The following is an 18142-nucleotide window of genomic DNA, read 5'->3' on the forward strand; positions in this document are numbered from 1 at the left end:
ATTAATTTGCATGGAGCACTCGTGTCTTAATCAGGATTGCTTTTTTGCTTTGATTAAATAAAACGAGGGTCATTACGAGAAAAAAAAACGAGCTCTTAGTGTGAACGCCCGGATCGGGTTGGATCCGATGCTGATTTGTTTAAGTAAAAGAGGGGGTTTGGCGTCGCCGCCGTCGGAATCGCGACCAAATTCGATAGGGCGGTAAAAATCTCAAGGAGAGGATCGACATCGGATTCGGCATGACGGTTAAGTTTTCTAGAAGCGCTCGGCGGAGCTTCGTTTGTCTTTTCGCGGAGAATGAATGATTCTGGAATGTATTTTTCCTAAAAGTGATCGCTCCTATCCCTTAATAGAATTAGCCATTGAAAAATGTTTTCATCATCGATAGTAATTTATGTCTAAATATTTCGTGGACGATAGAAATATATTTTTTTGCGTTTGTTCGTTTTTGTAAGCAATTTTATTTTAGGAAAATGTTTGATGGATCATTCATTTTTCGAAAAACAAATTGACCTTGCACATTGGACCTGGAATTTTAACTTAAGGAGGGAAAGTCGAAAATTTTGGTTTAAGTTATGAAGTGAGGGGGTGAGATATCGATCTTTACATAAAAGTTTTTTTGAAAAGTGTAGAAAATATACGGAAGAATCACACCGAGTGCACGGCGACTAGGGGTGGCGGCTGCCGTCGGCCCTTATCGGGTTCAGTTGAGTAAATGTGGTGGGCGTTAGGATGAGCGAATATGTGGATTTATTTTAAGTGCGAGGAGTTTAAATTCATAAGTATCCAACCCCCCCACCAAGTGATATTGTATATTTTTTTTTTATAATTTATTCGGGGGGCTAAGTGGCCAAAGTGGAACGAGCTATGTTATTACAATATGGTATCAAAACAGGATCCGACGAGAGAACATGCCCACATTCATTGTGACGAGGACGACGGAGCAGGAATGGACTGGACCACACATATACAGGAGGAGTATATGGCGTCGGTCCTATAAGTGGTGGGAAGTTTGTTGAGGTCTCAAAGTTCCACATCGGACGGGAGAAGTCACACCCCCCTACTTGTCAGTCGCCCCTCGTGTGGTTACTTAAAATACTCGTTTCGAGGGTTGACCGACGTGATGAATTTATAGATTACTTGTCAAGAAAATCCAAGATAAGACTTCTTCATGTCCTAACACACATAAATTATGGAAAAGGACCAAAAGAGATTGGTGCAAACGAGAGATCTAGCAATTTAAACACAAAAGCGCTCATTTGGTTATCGACTTAAATCCTGTCAAAATTGAAACATTATCATTTCATGTCAGCTTTTGAATTGTTGAGATGAAAAGACTGTGTCATTGTCTATTATTCCAATAATGGAAAAAATAAGAATTTAATAAGATCACTCCAGCAAAATTGTTAATCTTTATCTAGAGCACAGCTCAAAGCATGTTCTTTTTTATTTTCCCTAGGATTTCCTTTGGGCTAGCATTTTCTTGGCATTTAAGCATAGATTTATACTACTATATTGTAAGGTATCTCATTTTTAATTAGTTTAAATAAATCTAAGGACGATCGGAATCTCATTTTAATTTAGTTAAATGAATCTAAGGACATAATCTTTACATAGGTCCAAATGATACTATGTATTGTCAAAACTTAAATTATAAGAAACACACTCGCCTTATCTACCGTCCCGGGTTTATTTGCTTAATATATCGTTTTATAAGTAAAACTGCTCTTAGAAGTAAATAAATGATATAGTCCATAACTTATTCAAATAGATAATCGAGAAACAAGAAGATGAATAATTGGCGGATTTAACAAGAATAGGGAGTCTCGAAATCAAGACGATCTCGAGCTTAAATATATATCCGCGCGCTCGGCCATGTTAACCGTTTTATTTCGAAATATAACTTGTCAAAAAACAATCTCGTGAATCTTATCTCACCACTGGAGAGGACGGCATGCTCCACGGATATGTTCATTATTTTTACGTGTCGATGTTCACACACCCCGCGTCTCCAGGTCCCCCTATATCTGTCTTCCCAGATAAAAGGAATACCCTCCGAAAGTTTCATATCCCGATGATCTCAAGGTCCATACGAGAATTGAGATGGAGCCTTTTAAGGATCTGCTTGGGGTCCAATTTCGCTCATAGAAAAGACACCGTTCTTGTCGCTCCACGAAACGTCGATCTATGGAAAAATTAATTATGATCGTATGACATCGCGAGCAATAATTTCAAGTCCCACGTCGCGTTTTTCCATCTCTCATCGATCCGGCGCTTTCGAATATCGATTTATCGTCGTCATGCGATTCTCCTCATGCAAGAAAGTTGCTTCCAAATGGAAAGAAAAGAAGGAGTAGAAGATGAGGCCAATAAAATATCGAAGAAAATCAACGTGACGTCACGGTTACCGATAATATTCTTCGCAATTATATGGCCATTGAAAAGGATCTCGTTGCGATATAATATATATATATATATATATATATATATAAATATAACTCCAATATATATATACTAGTATTTCAAATCGAACTCCAACACTACTACTATTTGCCAATTTGACATCCACCCATCATCTTTCAATCGGCCGGTTTTTATTCCCTTTTGATTTCTTTTTCCATTCCTCTTTCTTTTCCCTTTTTCCTCCCCCCTTTTATTTCCCCATTGAAAAGCCAATACTCCTTTTGCATGTTAAAGATGAAAAGACTACATATATATTATATATATAAATATAAAAAAGACTCACAAATTATCTTAATTGTTGGATCACAAACTAACCCACCTCCCCGTGCAAGAGATTTATAGAAATCTAATTTTGTTTTTACAGTAGGGGTATTCAAATCTCGCATCTGAATTCAGGTGAATCCTAGCACGACCTTCTTTTTTTTTTAAAAAATTTTTGAAATGGTTTTACTGGAATTTAATTGTCAACATCGGTAGGCAAAGCCTGAGTAAAGCGCAAGTTGTTCCGAGCACATGGAATCGCCGGTGTAATTTAATGAATCGAGCCGCGGTTTTTCAGGTCGGCCTTTAGAAGTGTCGGGATCGCGAATCAAACATGGTTTTTTAAAAATACGACCGGGATGGTCAATTTTGTCTCCACTCGCGCTGAGGGAGAGCATCCCGTGGGGGGGAATATTATCGTGGTGTGTCACAATACTTAGGTACTAAGGTTCTATTAAGTAAGTACACGGGACACACGCGGTAGGAGAGATAGAGAGGAAGCTTGCGGAGTACAAAAGATTTGGAGATTGAGAGTGAGATTCTACTTAGAGAAAAAAAAAAAAAGGAATTTAGTAATTGATTTGATTTAAAAAAAGGGGCTTTTTTTTTTATTTTGGAAAAGAGGGGTTTTAGGGCATGAGGCAATTGGGAGCGGGGAGGATCTTCTATCTTCAATGGGTACAAGCAACCTTATGTTGTGGTGTCTTTTTCACCAAATTAGAAGAGGATCCTAAGGATGTGGTTGGGTTTGGGCTCTTTTGGGGGGTAGAAAACGAAAAAAATAAGAAAAAGAAAATGCTCAATTGATTCAAAAATTTTGTTTTCTTTGTGGCCACACACATTTTTCATCAATTTATGGAGTTCGATTCCTTTTCACATTTTTCTACGTGGCCTCTCCCTATCTCTCAAGGGCAGAAACAGTTAATTAGGCCGATTTTTCTTTAAATTGGAATTACTCGAATACTTAATCAAGTCGAGCTCGAGCTTGAAATGCTCGACTGACTAGCACATAAACACAATTGGGTAGTTCATTTTCGTGTGTTTTACTAATATAAAATGTATAAACGAATAGAGTTATTTTTGATATTTTGGGTTAATCTCGGAATATGAGCTCGATCTTGAGAAGTTAACCCAACTTGATTAAGCAAAGCAAAATCTCTGCTTCTCGAAGATTAGATCAGAGTACGAGTCTTTCGCCCTAAATCATTTAATTTAAAAAGCTGCTGCCAACACCTTTTCGCAGCATGGGGACTTGTGAACAAGAAGTGATGCTGTTGACGACAAATCTATCAGGAAGGACCACCTTCCTTTCTTTCCTTCCCCTTTTTCTTCGTTTCATTTTTTGTTGCTTGTTCCTGGATTTAGCTTTTATATTGTTGGACCATATCATAAAAAAAAAAACCAGATGTTATATGGTTTGGAGTCACATAAAATCTCATTGTTTTTTTAGCCCCACCTGTGTACTGTTTGACACTGACCAGATCACGATGTCCCAACTTGATTGAGGAATTTTTCTTTTGGGGGTCACGATCTGAAAAACAACCACAAGTTGGGAAATAATGGTGATGAAGCCAAGACAGCAGATAATGCCACGCACCATCCCACCAAAGTCAATTTGTCTAAGCCGGATAAAAACAAAGTAAATTTGTCCTCTAATCAAATCAAATCAAATCAAATCAAACTGTAACGACAAGCTTAACCCCCCAATAAAAAATTCAGAAAAAAAAAATTGTCTTTAAGTATTAAATTGGTGCGACATTAGAGCGTGACCTCTATTGGCTATGATCTCTTCTCATATTGCTCCCCGCTCGAAACAGACAAGAACATACGCACGTTCTTTAAAATAGTTCTTTTCCAAGACTACTTCGTGTCCACATAATTTATCATCCCACAGGGAAGTACGCAACCTCGTTCCTATGAGAATTGAAGGGTGGTTTGACAAGATTTCGGGATTTATTATTATTACATCGCGCTCTGTATATATACAGAGACGATCAATAGCGGTGAGACGAAATTAAGCGCACGCGCATTCATATTAGGTCAAGTTAACGACGTACCGCGTGTTATTTTCTGTCGCGATCGGCCTCACCTTAGGTTTACCAAACTATTAGAATGACATGGAATAAATCTATGTGTCCGTCAATAATTCATGGTTTAGAACGAGATCGTGGACCTAAGGGAGGCACGAGAGGCCAGAAAATGTGGGGACGAAATGAGGAGGCGTGGACGAATGTTTGGAGGCTTATGATTTGGACATCGATGGCATCTGAAGGGAATCTTTGGGTTTGACTTTCGGTTGGTCGGAGCCTAAAAATTAGATTCTGGCAGAATTCCCCACGCAATATTCATCTTGGACAATTCTTTCTTGGGTCCGAATTTTAATTTAATTTAGAAAAATAAAAACATATCTGGGACTAGTGTCGTAAAACTCGATGAACGAACTTAATGTTTTTTTTGTTTTTGATAAATTCATTCGCAAGATACGTCGTAGTCAATCGAATTATTAAAGTTAGGACCACCGATAGCGAATAATTAATTTCACATGCTCATCAGTCATCATGCATCATATTTGTACGTATTGCTTCATGTACTTCGATTTTGATACGGTATCATTAAGAACGAGTCAAAGAGGCGTGTCGTGCCGATAGACCTGTCGGAATGGATCATGGACCCGTTTATTAATCCATATTTGATAGGCTGGGTTGTTAAATGGGTAGTTAGTTATATTTAATAAATGGGTTTATACCCAATTCTATGGGTCATAAATGGGATTAACATAGGTGTTAAATGGATTCACGACTTACTTAAACCTAACCCTCGCTCGTCAATAAATTTGAATATAGAAGTGTTGGGTATGAGTCAATAAATTTGTATTGCATGGAAATCGATTAAAACGGATTAAACGAGTCTATTTAGATCGGACCAATTTCAACATGACCCAAACCTGAACCGCTCGTCTCACAAGTCTACGTGGCGGGTCTGAGATAGTCGAGCTCAAGTCGCGCCGCATCTGGGGTTTCGCATTCGAGTCGCGTCCGCGGGCCTCACCAAATCGCGGGGGCCCACGATCGATTCGAGGCTTCTTGGGCCCCACGACCAACAAGAAGACAGTATAAATGTCCGGCCCACGAGAAGGCTCCTCAGCCTCCGGCGATCTTCATCTTCTTCCTCGGCCCAAACTCATCATCGTTCTGCTTCGACAACATCGGAGCGCGCGCTCTGTGTAACTCCTACTCCTCCTCCACGCACGGAATGGATCAACGAGAATCTCAACAGCTTCGTCGTGTACCGAGCTTTGAGCGCCCGCTACGTGTTGCCCTCTCCCGCACGTGTCCCTCGTGCACCCCCACGTACCCCACGTACCCCTCCCCTATATCACCACCGATCTCCTCTTCTTCCCCCAAGCTCTGAACTCAGTCTCTATCTCTCTCTCTCTCTCTCTCTCTCGTTGCGTGAAGTTCTGGCAACATGGGGAACAAGCCTTTGGCCGTGACGTTCTCGGTGCTCTTGTTCATTATCGTCGCCGTCCCTGCTCTGCGCGTGGAAGGTGGCGGAGCGAGGGATCGCGACGTCAGCGTTCGGGGTGTTCGTGACACGGATGAGGGAGGAGAGGACGTTGGCATGGTGGTCAGGAGGGAGGACAGGAAGCCGGTCGCGGAGACGGAATACGGAGAGATCTCGGCGGTCCGAGTGCGCGACGGAGCCGGGGGGGTTTACCACCTGCAGTTCATCACGCTCGAGCCCAACGCTCTGTTCCTCCCCGTGCTCCTCCACTCGGACACGGTCCTCTACGTCCGCACTGGTAATATAATGTTACATCAGTGATGGTGGAACTTAATAACTTCATGTGATTTCTATGCCAATGTTGAGTGGTTCCTGGGTGTCAAGTAAAAAACCCACAGGCCGAAACAGAATAGATGAAGATCCTTTATCCGGCACGGCGCGCTCGACGTCGGTGTCTCCGACCAACCTTGTGTCGGATAAAGGATTGGATTCATGGCCCCCGTGTCGCCTAACCTTGGCACACCAGATGAGATCAGAGGGGCGCCATTTCCTCGGACCAAACCGGCCTTTGCGGCCAATGTCCCATGCCGACATGTTGTGACTCTAGGAGAAAGTCTAGGCAGTAAGTATACTCAGCTGGCGATGCTATACCTGCTAAACTTGGTGTTTAAGTAGTAGAGGACACAAGTATTACATTCACGCCAGTCATCGGGGGTTTAATTTTGGACTAGTTGCAAATTTCCATACTATTTAAGAAGTTGTTGGTCCCTTGTAGTGTATATTTTAATTTACTCGTTATAATTAGATACGTTTGAGAGGATTAGATGTTGAGAAGATCAACAAAATGAAATGAGCAAAACCAGTTTGATCGATTTAAAGTAGGAAAATTCTAAAGTGCATTTCCTTCTGAGGTGAAACAGGGAGTGGAAGGCTGAACTGGGCTGATGAGAATGACGTGAAGAGGATCGATTTGAGGAAGGGGGACATTTACAGGCTCTGGCCAGGTACCATTTTCTATGTCCAGAGCAGCTTGGAGCCCGAGCGCGAGAAGCTCCGGATCCATGCCATTTTCACGAATACTGAAGAAGACGAATATGTATGTTCGGGTCCTCTTCTTAGTAAATTTAACTTTGATCTGTGCGATCGACCTTGGCTATTAACCGCGCCCGTGTATGTGAACAACATCCATTTTATTTTAGGAGCCATCAATCGGGGCGTACTCTAGCATTGGGGATCTGCTTCACGGGTTTAACAGCAAAGTCCTCCAAGAAGCTTTCAAGGTACGTTTAGTTTATGTTGTCCCTAATTGTCGTGGGTCCTTGATTTGTGTTATGAGTGGTTGTTTGAAATGAAACTTTTGCCTATGGCAATGTATGTTTGCCGCATTGAAGTTACGAAGTTGTTTTGAAGATGTCTGATGAAATGGAGCGATGCGATCATATTATTTTGGAATTCCATGGCGAGTGAATGATGTAAATAGAACTTGGAGTCAATGGGAGGTTTGAATTTCATGCTAGACTAGCAGAGGGTTTTAAGGAGAATTTATTGCTAGAAACACTTTGATTGATTAGCTAACCATGCTTCCGGAAAATTAAAATTAACGCTGAATTGCATAATAAAGCATGGTTTTGTTAATCATATCGTTTACCATATTGATTAGACAGGTCGACTATCCCAGCATAAATTGTGGCTATGCTGTAATGTTTTGAGTCAGAACAGGAATAAATTTGACTCAACCATGTGACCAGAAGAGAGGACTGTCTGATTTATCGCCTAATTGATAGCCAGAGAGTCAGTTGCCCAGATTTGATTGTCATCTTGATGGATCCCTCGAGTAAATTTGTCTGCTAAAGCTCCGGCAACAACGATATCATAAAATTTCCATTCTCATGTCTGACATTAAAACTCTTAGATATCTTCTAGTACTTATGGTGATTGATCTTTCTAGGTTCCTAAGGAAGTGGTCGAAGAAATAATGAGTGCAACAAGGCCACCGCCAATAGTCCGCGCCCCAGCTTCAGAGACGAGGACTAAGTACTGGGAATGGGAAGCGCGATTCTTGAAGACCTACCTGAGCAGCACCGGTTACCGCGCAGAGGGTCCCAGAAGCAACAAGAAGATGAAGACGTTTAACCTATTCAAAGCGGACCGCGATTTCGAGAATTGTAACGGATGGAGCCTGACAGTGACCAGGAAAGACATGCACGCGTTGAAGCACTCGAATGTCGGGGTTTTCATGGTCAATCTCACAAAGGTCAGTTCGAGACTGGTTTAAATTACAGGAGCCGATAAACAAGTATACTTGTGTCGGGGACATACATACGTCACCAAAGGTTTGTTTGGCCTAAGGATTAGGCTTTCAATGAAATGTGTGGTGCTAAAATGTTGCCATGTCTCTTGGGTGAGAGTCATCCACGAATCCTAACTTCTATATTGAACCTTATCGAAGTGAAGTGATAATTATAGACAAGGGACGGGGACATGAATTTACGATCGCTCTGGCGAGATTAATTGGTCTTCTTGTTTTCTTGTCTTTGTTTTATATCCTGAACTCATGCTTTGCTTATAGACACTACTTCCAACAGGTTGAATGATGACGAGCATGTTCAGAAATCATACTTAAGCTCAAGTGAATTATGAGTTCTTGCTAACTTAATGCTCGCTATAGGACTGATTTCGGTTGTTTTTAGGGATAATGTTCTGAAATTTGAGTGCAGTTCATGAATTTGGACGAACTTCTACGCATTTAGGACATGCACGTTCTTGTCTTCTAACCTAATAAATTCTGTTCTCTTTCGCTTTCTTGCTTCTCGGTCTCAAGGGCTCGATGATGGGGCCGCATTGGAACCCGAGAGCGACGGAAATAGCCATAGTTTTAGAAGGGCAAGGGATGATCCGAGTGGTGTGCTCGAGCACTGCCAAGGAATCGGAATGCAAGAACACAAGGTTCAAGGTGAGTGAAGGGGACGTGTTCGTTGTGCCGAGGTTCCACCCCATGGCTCAAATGTCCTTCAACAATGAGTCCTTTGTCTTCATGGGCTTCAGCACTTCAACAAAGAGAAACTACCCTCAGTTCCTTGCGGGGAAGAGCTCGATCCTCCGAGCGTTGGATAGAGACATCCTGGCGGCGGTGTTTAACGTCACCAACACCACGATCGGGCAGATCCTGGCGCCGCAGACGGATTCCATCATATTGGATTGCACCTCATGCGCCGAGGAGGAGGAGGAGAGGATAATGGAGGAGGAGATTAAGAAGGAAAGAAGAGAGGAGGAAGAGGAGGCTAGAAGAAGAGGAGAGGAGGAAGAGGCCAAAAGAAGAGAGGAGAAAGAGGTGGCTAAAAGAAGAGAAGAGGAGGAAAAGGCCAAAAAAAGAGAAGAGGAGAAGGAGAGAGAGAAGCAGGAAGAGCAAGAAAGGGAAAGAGAGAGACAGGGAGAAGAGGAAAGAGAGAGGGAGAGACGAGAAGAAGAACAAAGAAGACAAGAGAGGGAAGAGGAAGAGGCCAGAAGAAGGGAAGAGGAGGAGAGAGAAAGAGAAGAAGAACAAAGGAGGAGGGAAGAAGGAGGAGGCGGAGGAGAGAGAGAGCAAGAAGAGGCGAGGAGAAGGGAAGAAGCGGGAGAGAGATGGGAGAGACAGAGACGAGAAGAAAGGCGGCGTCGGCAGGAGGCAGCAGAGAGAGAGCAAGACGAGGCAAGAAGGCAAGAAGAGGAGATGCAGTGGCAGCACGAGGAAGAGTGGGGTGGATACGAGGGAAGGAGAGCTGTGGAGGAAGTGTGGATCAAGGCCTGAACCTTGGACCTTGGAGAGATTTGGCAGGGCAAATCAGTAGATGAAACCGAATAAGGACCCTGTCTCTCAGTTTGTTTGTTCTAGTTAATGAACTTTTTTTTACCCTGCTTTATTTAGAATGTTTTGAGGCAAATCAACCTTGGTATGGATGAATGTAAATGTTGTTTGAGTACATCTAATCAAGCTTTCTCGCAAACTCAAGATTTCTGCTGCAGAAATACCCATTTTGAAGTTGACGTTGTGTAGATTGGATAACCAGTTCATGAAGCATCTCGAATTTATGTGGACTGATGATCAATGCCACTTAGGGGTGTCAGAACCGAACCGAAAAATCGGTTCGAACCGAGATACGAACCGAACCGAACTGGAAATTTTGTGCATTTCGGTTTGGTTCGGTTTTCGGTTTGGATACTCAAAACAAACCATTTTTTTTCTTTCAATTCGGTTTATTTCAGTTCGGTTCGGATCGAACCGAATTGAAAATACACCCTTCGCTTTTTACCCTAAAAGGCTTTTAGGGCTCTTCGTCGTCCCGCCCTTCCTCAGCCTTATCGTCGTCCCGCCCTTCCTCAGCCTTACTTCCCAGATCTTCCGGCCCCGTTCCGTCAAGAAGAGCTGGGACACTATCAACCTTGTCCTCGTCCTCTTCGCCATCATCTGCGGGTTCCTCAGCAGATCCAACCGCGGCAGAGACGCGGGGTCGTCGAGCTCGTACCCGAGGTTGGACTCGCGGAAGTCGTCGTCGTCGTCGAACCCGGCGACGCCGTACAAGTGGTACGACAGCTACGACCGTCGGAGCTCTGATCGGGGCGAATATGGGTTCTCCTTGAGTTCGTCTGGGAGGGTGAGAAATAGCAGCTCGTACCTGGATCCGAGGGACGCTTGATTTACCTTCGTGTCTCTTCTTCCCTATGCTTCACCAGAGGGATGCGGAGGTGGAGGGGCTGAGGGAGAGGGTGGGCGAGCTGGTGGATGGCCTCGAAAGGGAGAGGGTGGCTTTGAGCGACGTGAGCGGCGAGAGGGATGCGTTGAAGGTGGAGTGCGTGGGCTTGGTGGAGAAGGTGAGAAGGTATCTGGAAGGGAGCTTCGAGAGGTTGAAGTTGCAGAATGAGAAGTTGGTCAGGGAGAAAGAGAAAGGGGAGAGAGCAATCGAGGCGGCGATGAATAAAAAGAAAAAAAAAAAGAAAAAAGAAGAAGAAACCGAAAATTGATCCGAACCAAACCGAATCAAATCGAACCAAATCGATTTTCCGGTTCGGTTCCAATTTGGTTCGAGCGAGTTTCGGGTCGATTCAAGGGGACGCCCTTAATGGTTCGGTTCGGTTCGATTTTTCAAGAAAACCGAACTGAACTGAATCGTTTACACCCCTAATGCCAATGGTTGTCCCCATGATTAAACACAAATGGTGTAGTATAGAGAACTACCATACTGGTCATTTGACAGGTAGACCAGGGTACCGTGATGATGTAAATCTTTGAGCATGAATGCAGCTTCATTCTTTACTTACTCTCTCAGCGCAGGAGGCGTGAATACAGAAATCCTGTTCGGTTTTTGAACAACTTACGAAGGATATTGATACAGTAGGCAAGTCAAAATGAACTGGAGACTGGAGAAGCTAGAGAGACAAGCCCGTGCTAATGACAGTTGTTGAGGCTCTCTCGATCCATCATCAAAACAGCTTGAGATGTTTGTCCAGTAAGTTATATTATCACTGCAACCATGCATTGAGCTGTTGCAAATGGCCAAAGTAGAGCCGAAAGTCTACGAAGGATGAGCGCGAGAAGAAAGCTGAGCCTGTGAAAACAATTTCCGACAACAAAAATGTGGTACAAAGAGTAACTGCAATAAAAAAGACTCACTGGAATTGGATTGATCCAATTGAACAAAGTATAAGTATAGGGGAAAGGGCTTGCGAAACAAAAAGGAAGGACCCGCTCACAAGATGCCGGATCTAGTTACATAAGACACGACGACGGTGATGTCATCTAATTTGCCCCCGTGATACCGGAATCCAGCTTCTTGAGCAGAATCGGCAAATGGGGTCTGTCGGTATCTATCCAGTGCCCGTTGATGCGCGGCAGCAGCTATTTTTCGAGCTGTCGCTGGAGGATCCAAGCCAGATTTCACCGCCTCAACAACAAGGGCACTAACCTCTTCATCATACAAGTTGTCGAACAAACCATCTGTTCCAGCAACGATTCCATCTCCATCAGAAACAGGAATTCTGAAAACCTGCACGTATTTATTCGAGGTCAGAAAAATTAACCATCCCAGGATGCTACTGGACTATAAAAATACTATATGCCCAGAACACTACTGGACAGTTCAAGCAGCTTCTCTTTATATAACTGATGAAGCATAGAATGAGCACAAATGACCTCAAGCGCTAAGAACATAGACTTCGAGCCTGTTTTCTTGCAGTAATGGAACAAGACTGTATGTAACAGCTATTATGCTATAATATACTAAGAATGTAATTATTCTCAAACAGTTTGGTTTCATGAATGATTACCTAAGGAGAAAAGCATCAGAATTCCTAAAAATATCTCTTAATTCAGATTTGGGGGAATATAATAACTATCACTTAAATAGTCAATCATGATCATTTATGAGTTTAGCACTCTATATATATTATAAGATATATAATTTGATTCATTATAAATTGCAATTTATAATAAATTTCGATACTGATTAATAATTTAGTGTTGTTAGAGCGAGTGGGGAAAAGAGACCGTTATTTTGGCAATATCTGTGGCAGTAATAGCTATTACAGCTTTTGGTGATAGGGATTACACCGTAATACTTATTACTATAAGCAAACACTGCAATAGGCAGTTAACCCATAATACACTTGTGATGTAATAGCTACTCTTGCAACCAAACCTGCTGTTAGGGGTAAGGATTTGAAATTAAAAAAATAAAATTCAAAGAGCTTCTATAGTAAAGCACATGGGATCACTTTCTAAGTTGTCCTAGATCTCAAAAGTTGAATTCAACAGAAATCACCTTAAAACTGTAATCTAGTTAGCACTTAATTCAGAAAAATAAAATCATGCCGAATAAAGCACAGCCGAAAGCAGAACTAGCAACAGAAGCTAAGAGAAGCTTTCTTGCAAGAATAGTAGAACAGTAATAGAACTGCAACCCCACTGTTATAGATACAAACTATTCTGCTTATGGTTATCATGACTATACACACCTGACCAGAACTGGGTAGGTCGCCGTTGCTACCATTTTCCAGTTGATATGTAAAGTTGAAACCGTGCTGCTGCACTGGGGATCTGAAGATAGTGCGCCCATCTCTAACCACTATGAATCCACTGTCGCCCAAATTGATAGCATGTAATCCCTGACGGATGAAGAAGAACTATGTGAGATTAGTTGTTGCTGTTTCTGGGGGCCATAGAAGGAAAAAAAATTGAGCTGAACGGAAGTTTTTTTCATCTATGAGCACATCTATACAGAAAAGGAGGACAGTTTATAGGGACCAAAAAACCTTGCCTGCTTACAGTTAAGCTAGATGTAAAAATTTGCTTCAGTAGGCACGGATGATAACTGAACAAGGTCCAAAATGATTGAATGCATATAATCATTTTCGGTTTGACCTTCAAAAGTTCTCCTCACAGTTTCAAAGCTATATTGTTTGGATACATATGATCTGTGTCAGAGTCTTAGAATTTATTGAGCTAAAGAAATTCTTTCTAGCTCAAGACACAATTAAGCATTAATTCTGAAATAAGGGTCCAAGAGCACTTAGAATATCGACACTTTTTTTGCCTAAATAGCTAATTCTCAAACTTATGTCATCAAAGTTAAGAAACCCTCCAACATGCATACATCTATGCAACCTTTATGAAAATCTAGGATTTCAAGATTTCTGGGACAAAGAAGTAAAAGGCTGTACTAAGTCTCATTAAGCCAACAATAGGATTACAAGAAAAGAACAAAAAATTCGAAATTCTGACATCAGGCTCACTTTTTTGCTTGGAGTCCATATTAGTTAGTTTTCTAGATGAGAGCTTTTGATCCTTACAAAATCGTTAGATCCTCATTGCTTGTTCAGACGTGAAGAATAGACTGATGATAAACCGAGATACCTCCAGCAACCTCCGGCACAGTCAAGGTAAGTTCCGACTTCAGTAACATAAACCAAACATGCCATTCACTGAGACTTTTCTCAGTCAAAGTTGAGAGCAGATTACAGAATACGTTTAACTAACATTACATAGAGGAAATACAACAAAATGGTCTGGCACATAGAAGAAGAAAAGAGAAAGAAACAAACCTCTTCTTTGAGGGCAATTATGCAGGCAGTCGAGGAACCTTTGGCTTTGGTATTCGCGTGAGCCTTCTCTAATATGATTGCCGGGTCAACAGAACCCTCAGTCTCCTCTTTTATTGCATTAACTGAATTAAACATAAGTTCCCGAGAATACAGCCCTGCATCAACACCAACATCTGCCCAACCACCTACACCATCTGCTACACCAATCACTTGCTCGTCTTCACATATAAAGTGAGCATCCTCTCCACCTTTGTGTTCCTTATCGGGATGTGGCAGGCAACATGATCCAGATAGCAGCTTCAAAGCTCTGTCACCTGGAAGAGTTCTGAAAATCAACACAAACCAAAGCATGTACGTTTAGACAAACCTATAAGCCAGTCTTCCAAATGAAGTATCAAAACAGAAAATTACTACTATTGGATCAATTCCCTAACATGTAGGCAGGCATTTTTTCTCTCAAACATATCATATTGATCGTTCTCTTGTGAAAGAGCAATTATAAACGTTAGCCTGTCCAGTAAATAAGCAAAGTTCTCCAGACCCGTCTATTAATCACTTAAAAATTATTTAGTATGAAATTTCCTCATGAAGGAGGATAATTAATTTTGACAATGCTAAAAAGGAAGTCTATAATTCGGAAATATGAGAGAACGTACTGGCCAACTGAAGTTGTGGAAGTTGCAAGATCGCTGCTTGGATTGCCCTCGAACGAGATATCCTCAGCTGCCCCATCATTGTAACATGCAACCAGAGAAGTTCGGAAATCTCTATATTGGGGACCAACAGACGGGGTGGAGATGCAAGTTGTCCAAGCTTCTTGATATCTTGAATATCCACATACCAAGTGACCATTAGAAGGCTCTCGCCTTGTCAAGCTCACACTAGCTCTCCGGAAACTCCTATGGCTCCGATCAAAGAAAAAGACACTGGAGGGTTTAGTAAAGTCAACTGTGTTCCCGCCGCTGGAAAGTAAGCCATCCATGTAAACATCTCCAGAGACAGCTTTGGAACCAGAAGCAGCCATTGAAATTCTCCTCTGCACACGGCTTGGAGAATGAACCACTTCAGTTGACAAAACAGTAGAGCGTGGACACTGGAGTAGCAGGTTTGCAGAGTTTTGCAACTGCCGCCCTGCTAATGCTCTTCGGAAACCACAAAACGCGGTAGTATTGAGCCTCGACAGAGCTGTAGATGGCATCCTAGCCCCTTATACAGGATACCCTCGAATTAATTTCCCTCCAAGACAAAACCATGCTCGGATCGCGAACCTGAAGACCAGATATCATCACCGCAGGTTCTCGAATCCCAACCCGAGCCTCTCGGCGGCATCAAGAGCCCACAGCCTCTGAAATTCATCGACAACAGCAAACACATTTCAAATCGCAACCCGAACAATACGGCTGACCCTAGATTCCTCCATACATCCTCACATGCAGATTCTTCAGACAACAAATTTCACCCAATACACAAAATTCACCCTTTCCATTTTCAATCGAAACCCAATGAATAATACATTGAGTCATGCAGCAGAACCCGTCGGGCTGCCTAGAACTAGGAAGTTTCCTAAAAACTCCTCGAGCAACGACCCTTCTCTCTCTACATCCACATCGTCCGAAAGACGAGAGTCCACGGACCTAAACCAAACCCTGAGCAGACACCCCAAGCCAAAACACATCCAAAGAACGCGCAGCAACCGCGGAGGGAAAAACCCAGAAAACCAAGAAAGCCCACGAAATCACCCGACCGAAAAAAAAAAAGAAAAAAACACGACAGAACGAAAACACCGGCGGCGAAACTGAAAATGGGTACCTCCTCAAACGTCAACCGGGAGCTCCGAATCTCTCCGTCCCCGTCTCCCCTTCGGACAGTACCAGTTGTGTTTGGCATCGAACTTATCTACGTCGCCGCTCTTCAAGAAGAGGAGAGAGGAAACCCAAGACGCACCGGCACCAGGGCGCGCACGTGAGATCCAAGGGGCAAAAGCCAAAATTTGCCGTTCAAAAACTCCGAATCCTTCCTTTCCAATCGAGGACCGGCCAATCTCTTTCGGACCCAAATGCCCCCGTCACCCACCCACCCACCCCCATGCGCACGGGGGTGGTGAAGGGCAGCGTCGGGATTTCGCCCGCCCCGCCCCGCCCCGCCATCTGGAGTTTAGGTGGGAAATGCGGATTGATTGTGTAAGGCACGTAGTTCTTGGTATGAAGCTGTCTCTCATGTGGCTACAAAAAAAGAATTTTCCTCCCTTTTTTTCCTTTTTAAAATTAATTAATTTCCTCTTCTTTTTTTGAGACTCTTGAAGGTTTGGTGGGGGTCCCACAATTCGATTAGGCTACGTTTGGTAGTCAGGATAAAATTCAGGATATGATAAATTTTATCCTATCCCATGTTTGGTGTCTGCTCAAGATAAAATAAAGTTGGATATAAGAGGGATATAGCCTGGATAAAATTATCCCATGGGGGAGATGGGATAAAGGTGGATAAAATTTCTAAGATCTATAATATAAAAGTTATTTTTCTCGTATAACAAACTTGTTAAATTAATAAAATTAAAATAATATTTGAATGTAAATAATATTTGAATTTTAATATAAAAAACTCGAAATAACAATAAATTCATTTTTATTTTTATTTATATATTCAAATTTCTTTCTATCTTATGATATAAATTTCATATATATATATATATATACACACACATTTAGTATTTATATTTATTACATATTTTAGGCATATTTGACAAATATTATTTGTATAGTTTACTATTCAATAAATTTTTATTTGAGAATGATGGAAGGGCAAGAAATAAAAAAGAAAATAATTAAAAAAGAGGGGGAAAAATAATAAATAAATATGAAATAGGTAAGAGTGTTGTGAGAAATTTTTATCATCTCTGTTTGTGCAATTTTTAGGTTACACTGATATAACGTTCATAGCAAATAATGGACATGGTACTATATGAAAATATCCGGCTTTATTACTGCGATTCACCAAACAGTAGATAGGATATAGCAAATCCTTTGGATTTCATATCATATCCTATCCAATCCTATCCTGAATAAAAATTCGGACGACCAAACGCAGCCTTAGGGTTTCTTGAACATGTGAAAGGTGGTGAGCCAACATTTAGGTGGACACAACCATGAATTTGTTAGAACCAACAACACTAGTGGTGCTTTGCCAGGGGGTTCATTTTGCATGTACGAAAAGGCGAGCACGTCGAAACAAAACGATGTTATATGAAACGGAACGAAGATGGAAGGAATCTTTGCCCTAAAGAAAAGGGAACCGATAAAGATTTCGATCTTGAACTTTTGTCGAGAAGTCTTGTGAAATATCTGCATCTTTTGTCGACAAACTTAATGATTCGCATGGCTCAACAGAACGGATAGATTCGCAATATGGAAAGTTAAAAGATGTCCGTCGAGGCTTTAGTGTAACTTATAGCCCGATGTGGTCTTGGATCGGTCAACTGCTTGTGTTAGGGCCTGTTTGGTTCAACTTTGAAAATGCTACTTGGGGGAATGCAAATACCTTTGGGTGAAAGCCCAATGGGGAAATGCAAATGGTGTTTGGTAAAAATATTTTGTAAAGCTACTTTGGCAAAAATATAGTGTTTGGTGAATTTTTTTTGCAAATGGACTTTGAGAATTATCTTATTTATTAAAAAAAAAAACAAAACCTACCCATTGCCGGAGCCGACTGCCGGCGGCCGTCGCCCGAGGTCGGGCGACCCCCAGCGAGCCAGATCCGCCGCCGCCGGCGGTCGCCCGAGGCCAGATGACCCTCGGCGGGGTCGCACGACCCAAGCGACGGCCGCTTGGGTCGCGCGACCCGAGCG

General features: G+C 42.2%; 2 protein-coding genes across 3 annotated transcripts; one reads left to right on the top strand and one right to left on the bottom strand.

Moving 5' to 3' along the window:
- Window positions 1-6318: 6318 nt before the first annotated feature.
- Window positions 6319-10211, top strand: LOC115682535 (vicilin-like seed storage protein At2g18540). Its single transcript, XM_030606772.2, has 5 exons — window positions 6319-6526; window positions 7149-7324; window positions 7428-7508; window positions 8177-8482; window positions 9050-10211. The coding sequence occupies exons 1-5, from the start codon at window positions 6346-6348 to the stop codon at window positions 10013-10015; spliced, it is 1710 nt and encodes a 569-aa protein (XP_030462632.2). The 5' UTR covers window positions 6319-6345; the 3' UTR covers window positions 10016-10211.
- Window positions 10212-11856: 1645 nt separating this feature from the next.
- Window positions 11857-16246, bottom strand: LOC115682544 (probable protein phosphatase 2C 80). Of its 2 annotated transcripts, XM_030606786.2 has the most exons (5): window positions 16111-16246; window positions 14958-15646; window positions 14302-14626; window positions 13216-13365; window positions 11857-12248 (listed from the first exon to the last, which is right to left on the bottom strand). In XM_030606786.2, the coding sequence occupies exons 2-5, from the start codon at window positions 15497-15499 to the stop codon at window positions 11952-11954; spliced, it is 1314 nt and encodes a 437-aa protein (XP_030462646.1). In that variant the 5' UTR covers window positions 15500-15646; window positions 16111-16246; the 3' UTR covers window positions 11857-11951. The 2 variants fall into 2 exon arrangements, with proteins under 2 accessions (XP_030462646.1, XP_030462647.1); XM_030606787.2 differs by lacking the exon at window positions 16111-16246 and having other exon boundaries at window positions 14958-16038.
- Between the last annotated feature and the right edge of the window lie 1896 nt (window positions 16247-18142).

Source organism: Syzygium oleosum, unplaced genomic scaffold (genome assembly GCF_021117445.2).
Source record: "Syzygium oleosum isolate NSW1041296 unplaced genomic scaffold, Sole_v2.1 Sole_v2.01, whole genome shotgun sequence".
Lineage (NCBI taxonomy): Eukaryota > Viridiplantae > Streptophyta > Magnoliopsida > Myrtales > Myrtaceae > Syzygium > Syzygium oleosum.

Bases quoted from the DNA above. Each gene is read 5' to 3' on its own strand.
- LOC115682535 (XM_030606772.2), top strand. From the start codon at position 6,346: ATGGTGGTCAGGAGGGAGGACAGGAAGCCGGTCGCGGAGACGGAATAC. The intron at 6,527-7,148 runs GTAATATAATGT...GAGGTGAAACAG, and splicing joins GGTCCTCTACGTCCGCACTG to GGAGTGGAAGGCTGAACTGG. The intron at 7,509-8,176 runs GTACGTTTAGTT...TGATCTTTCTAG, and splicing joins TCCTCCAAGAAGCTTTCAAG to GTTCCTAAGGAAGTGGTCGA.
- LOC115682544 (XM_030606786.2), bottom strand. From the start codon at position 15,499: ATGCCATCTACAGCTCTGTCGAGGCTCAATACTACCGCGTTTTGTGGT. The intron at 14,627-14,957 runs GTACGTTCTCTC...GTTGATTTTCAG, and splicing joins TCCACAACTTCAGTTGGCCA to AACTCTTCCAGGTGACAGAG. The intron at 12,249-13,215 runs GTGTGTATAGTC...AAATACGTGCAG, and splicing joins ACCTACCCAGTTCTGGTCAG to GTTTTCAGAATTCCTGTTTC.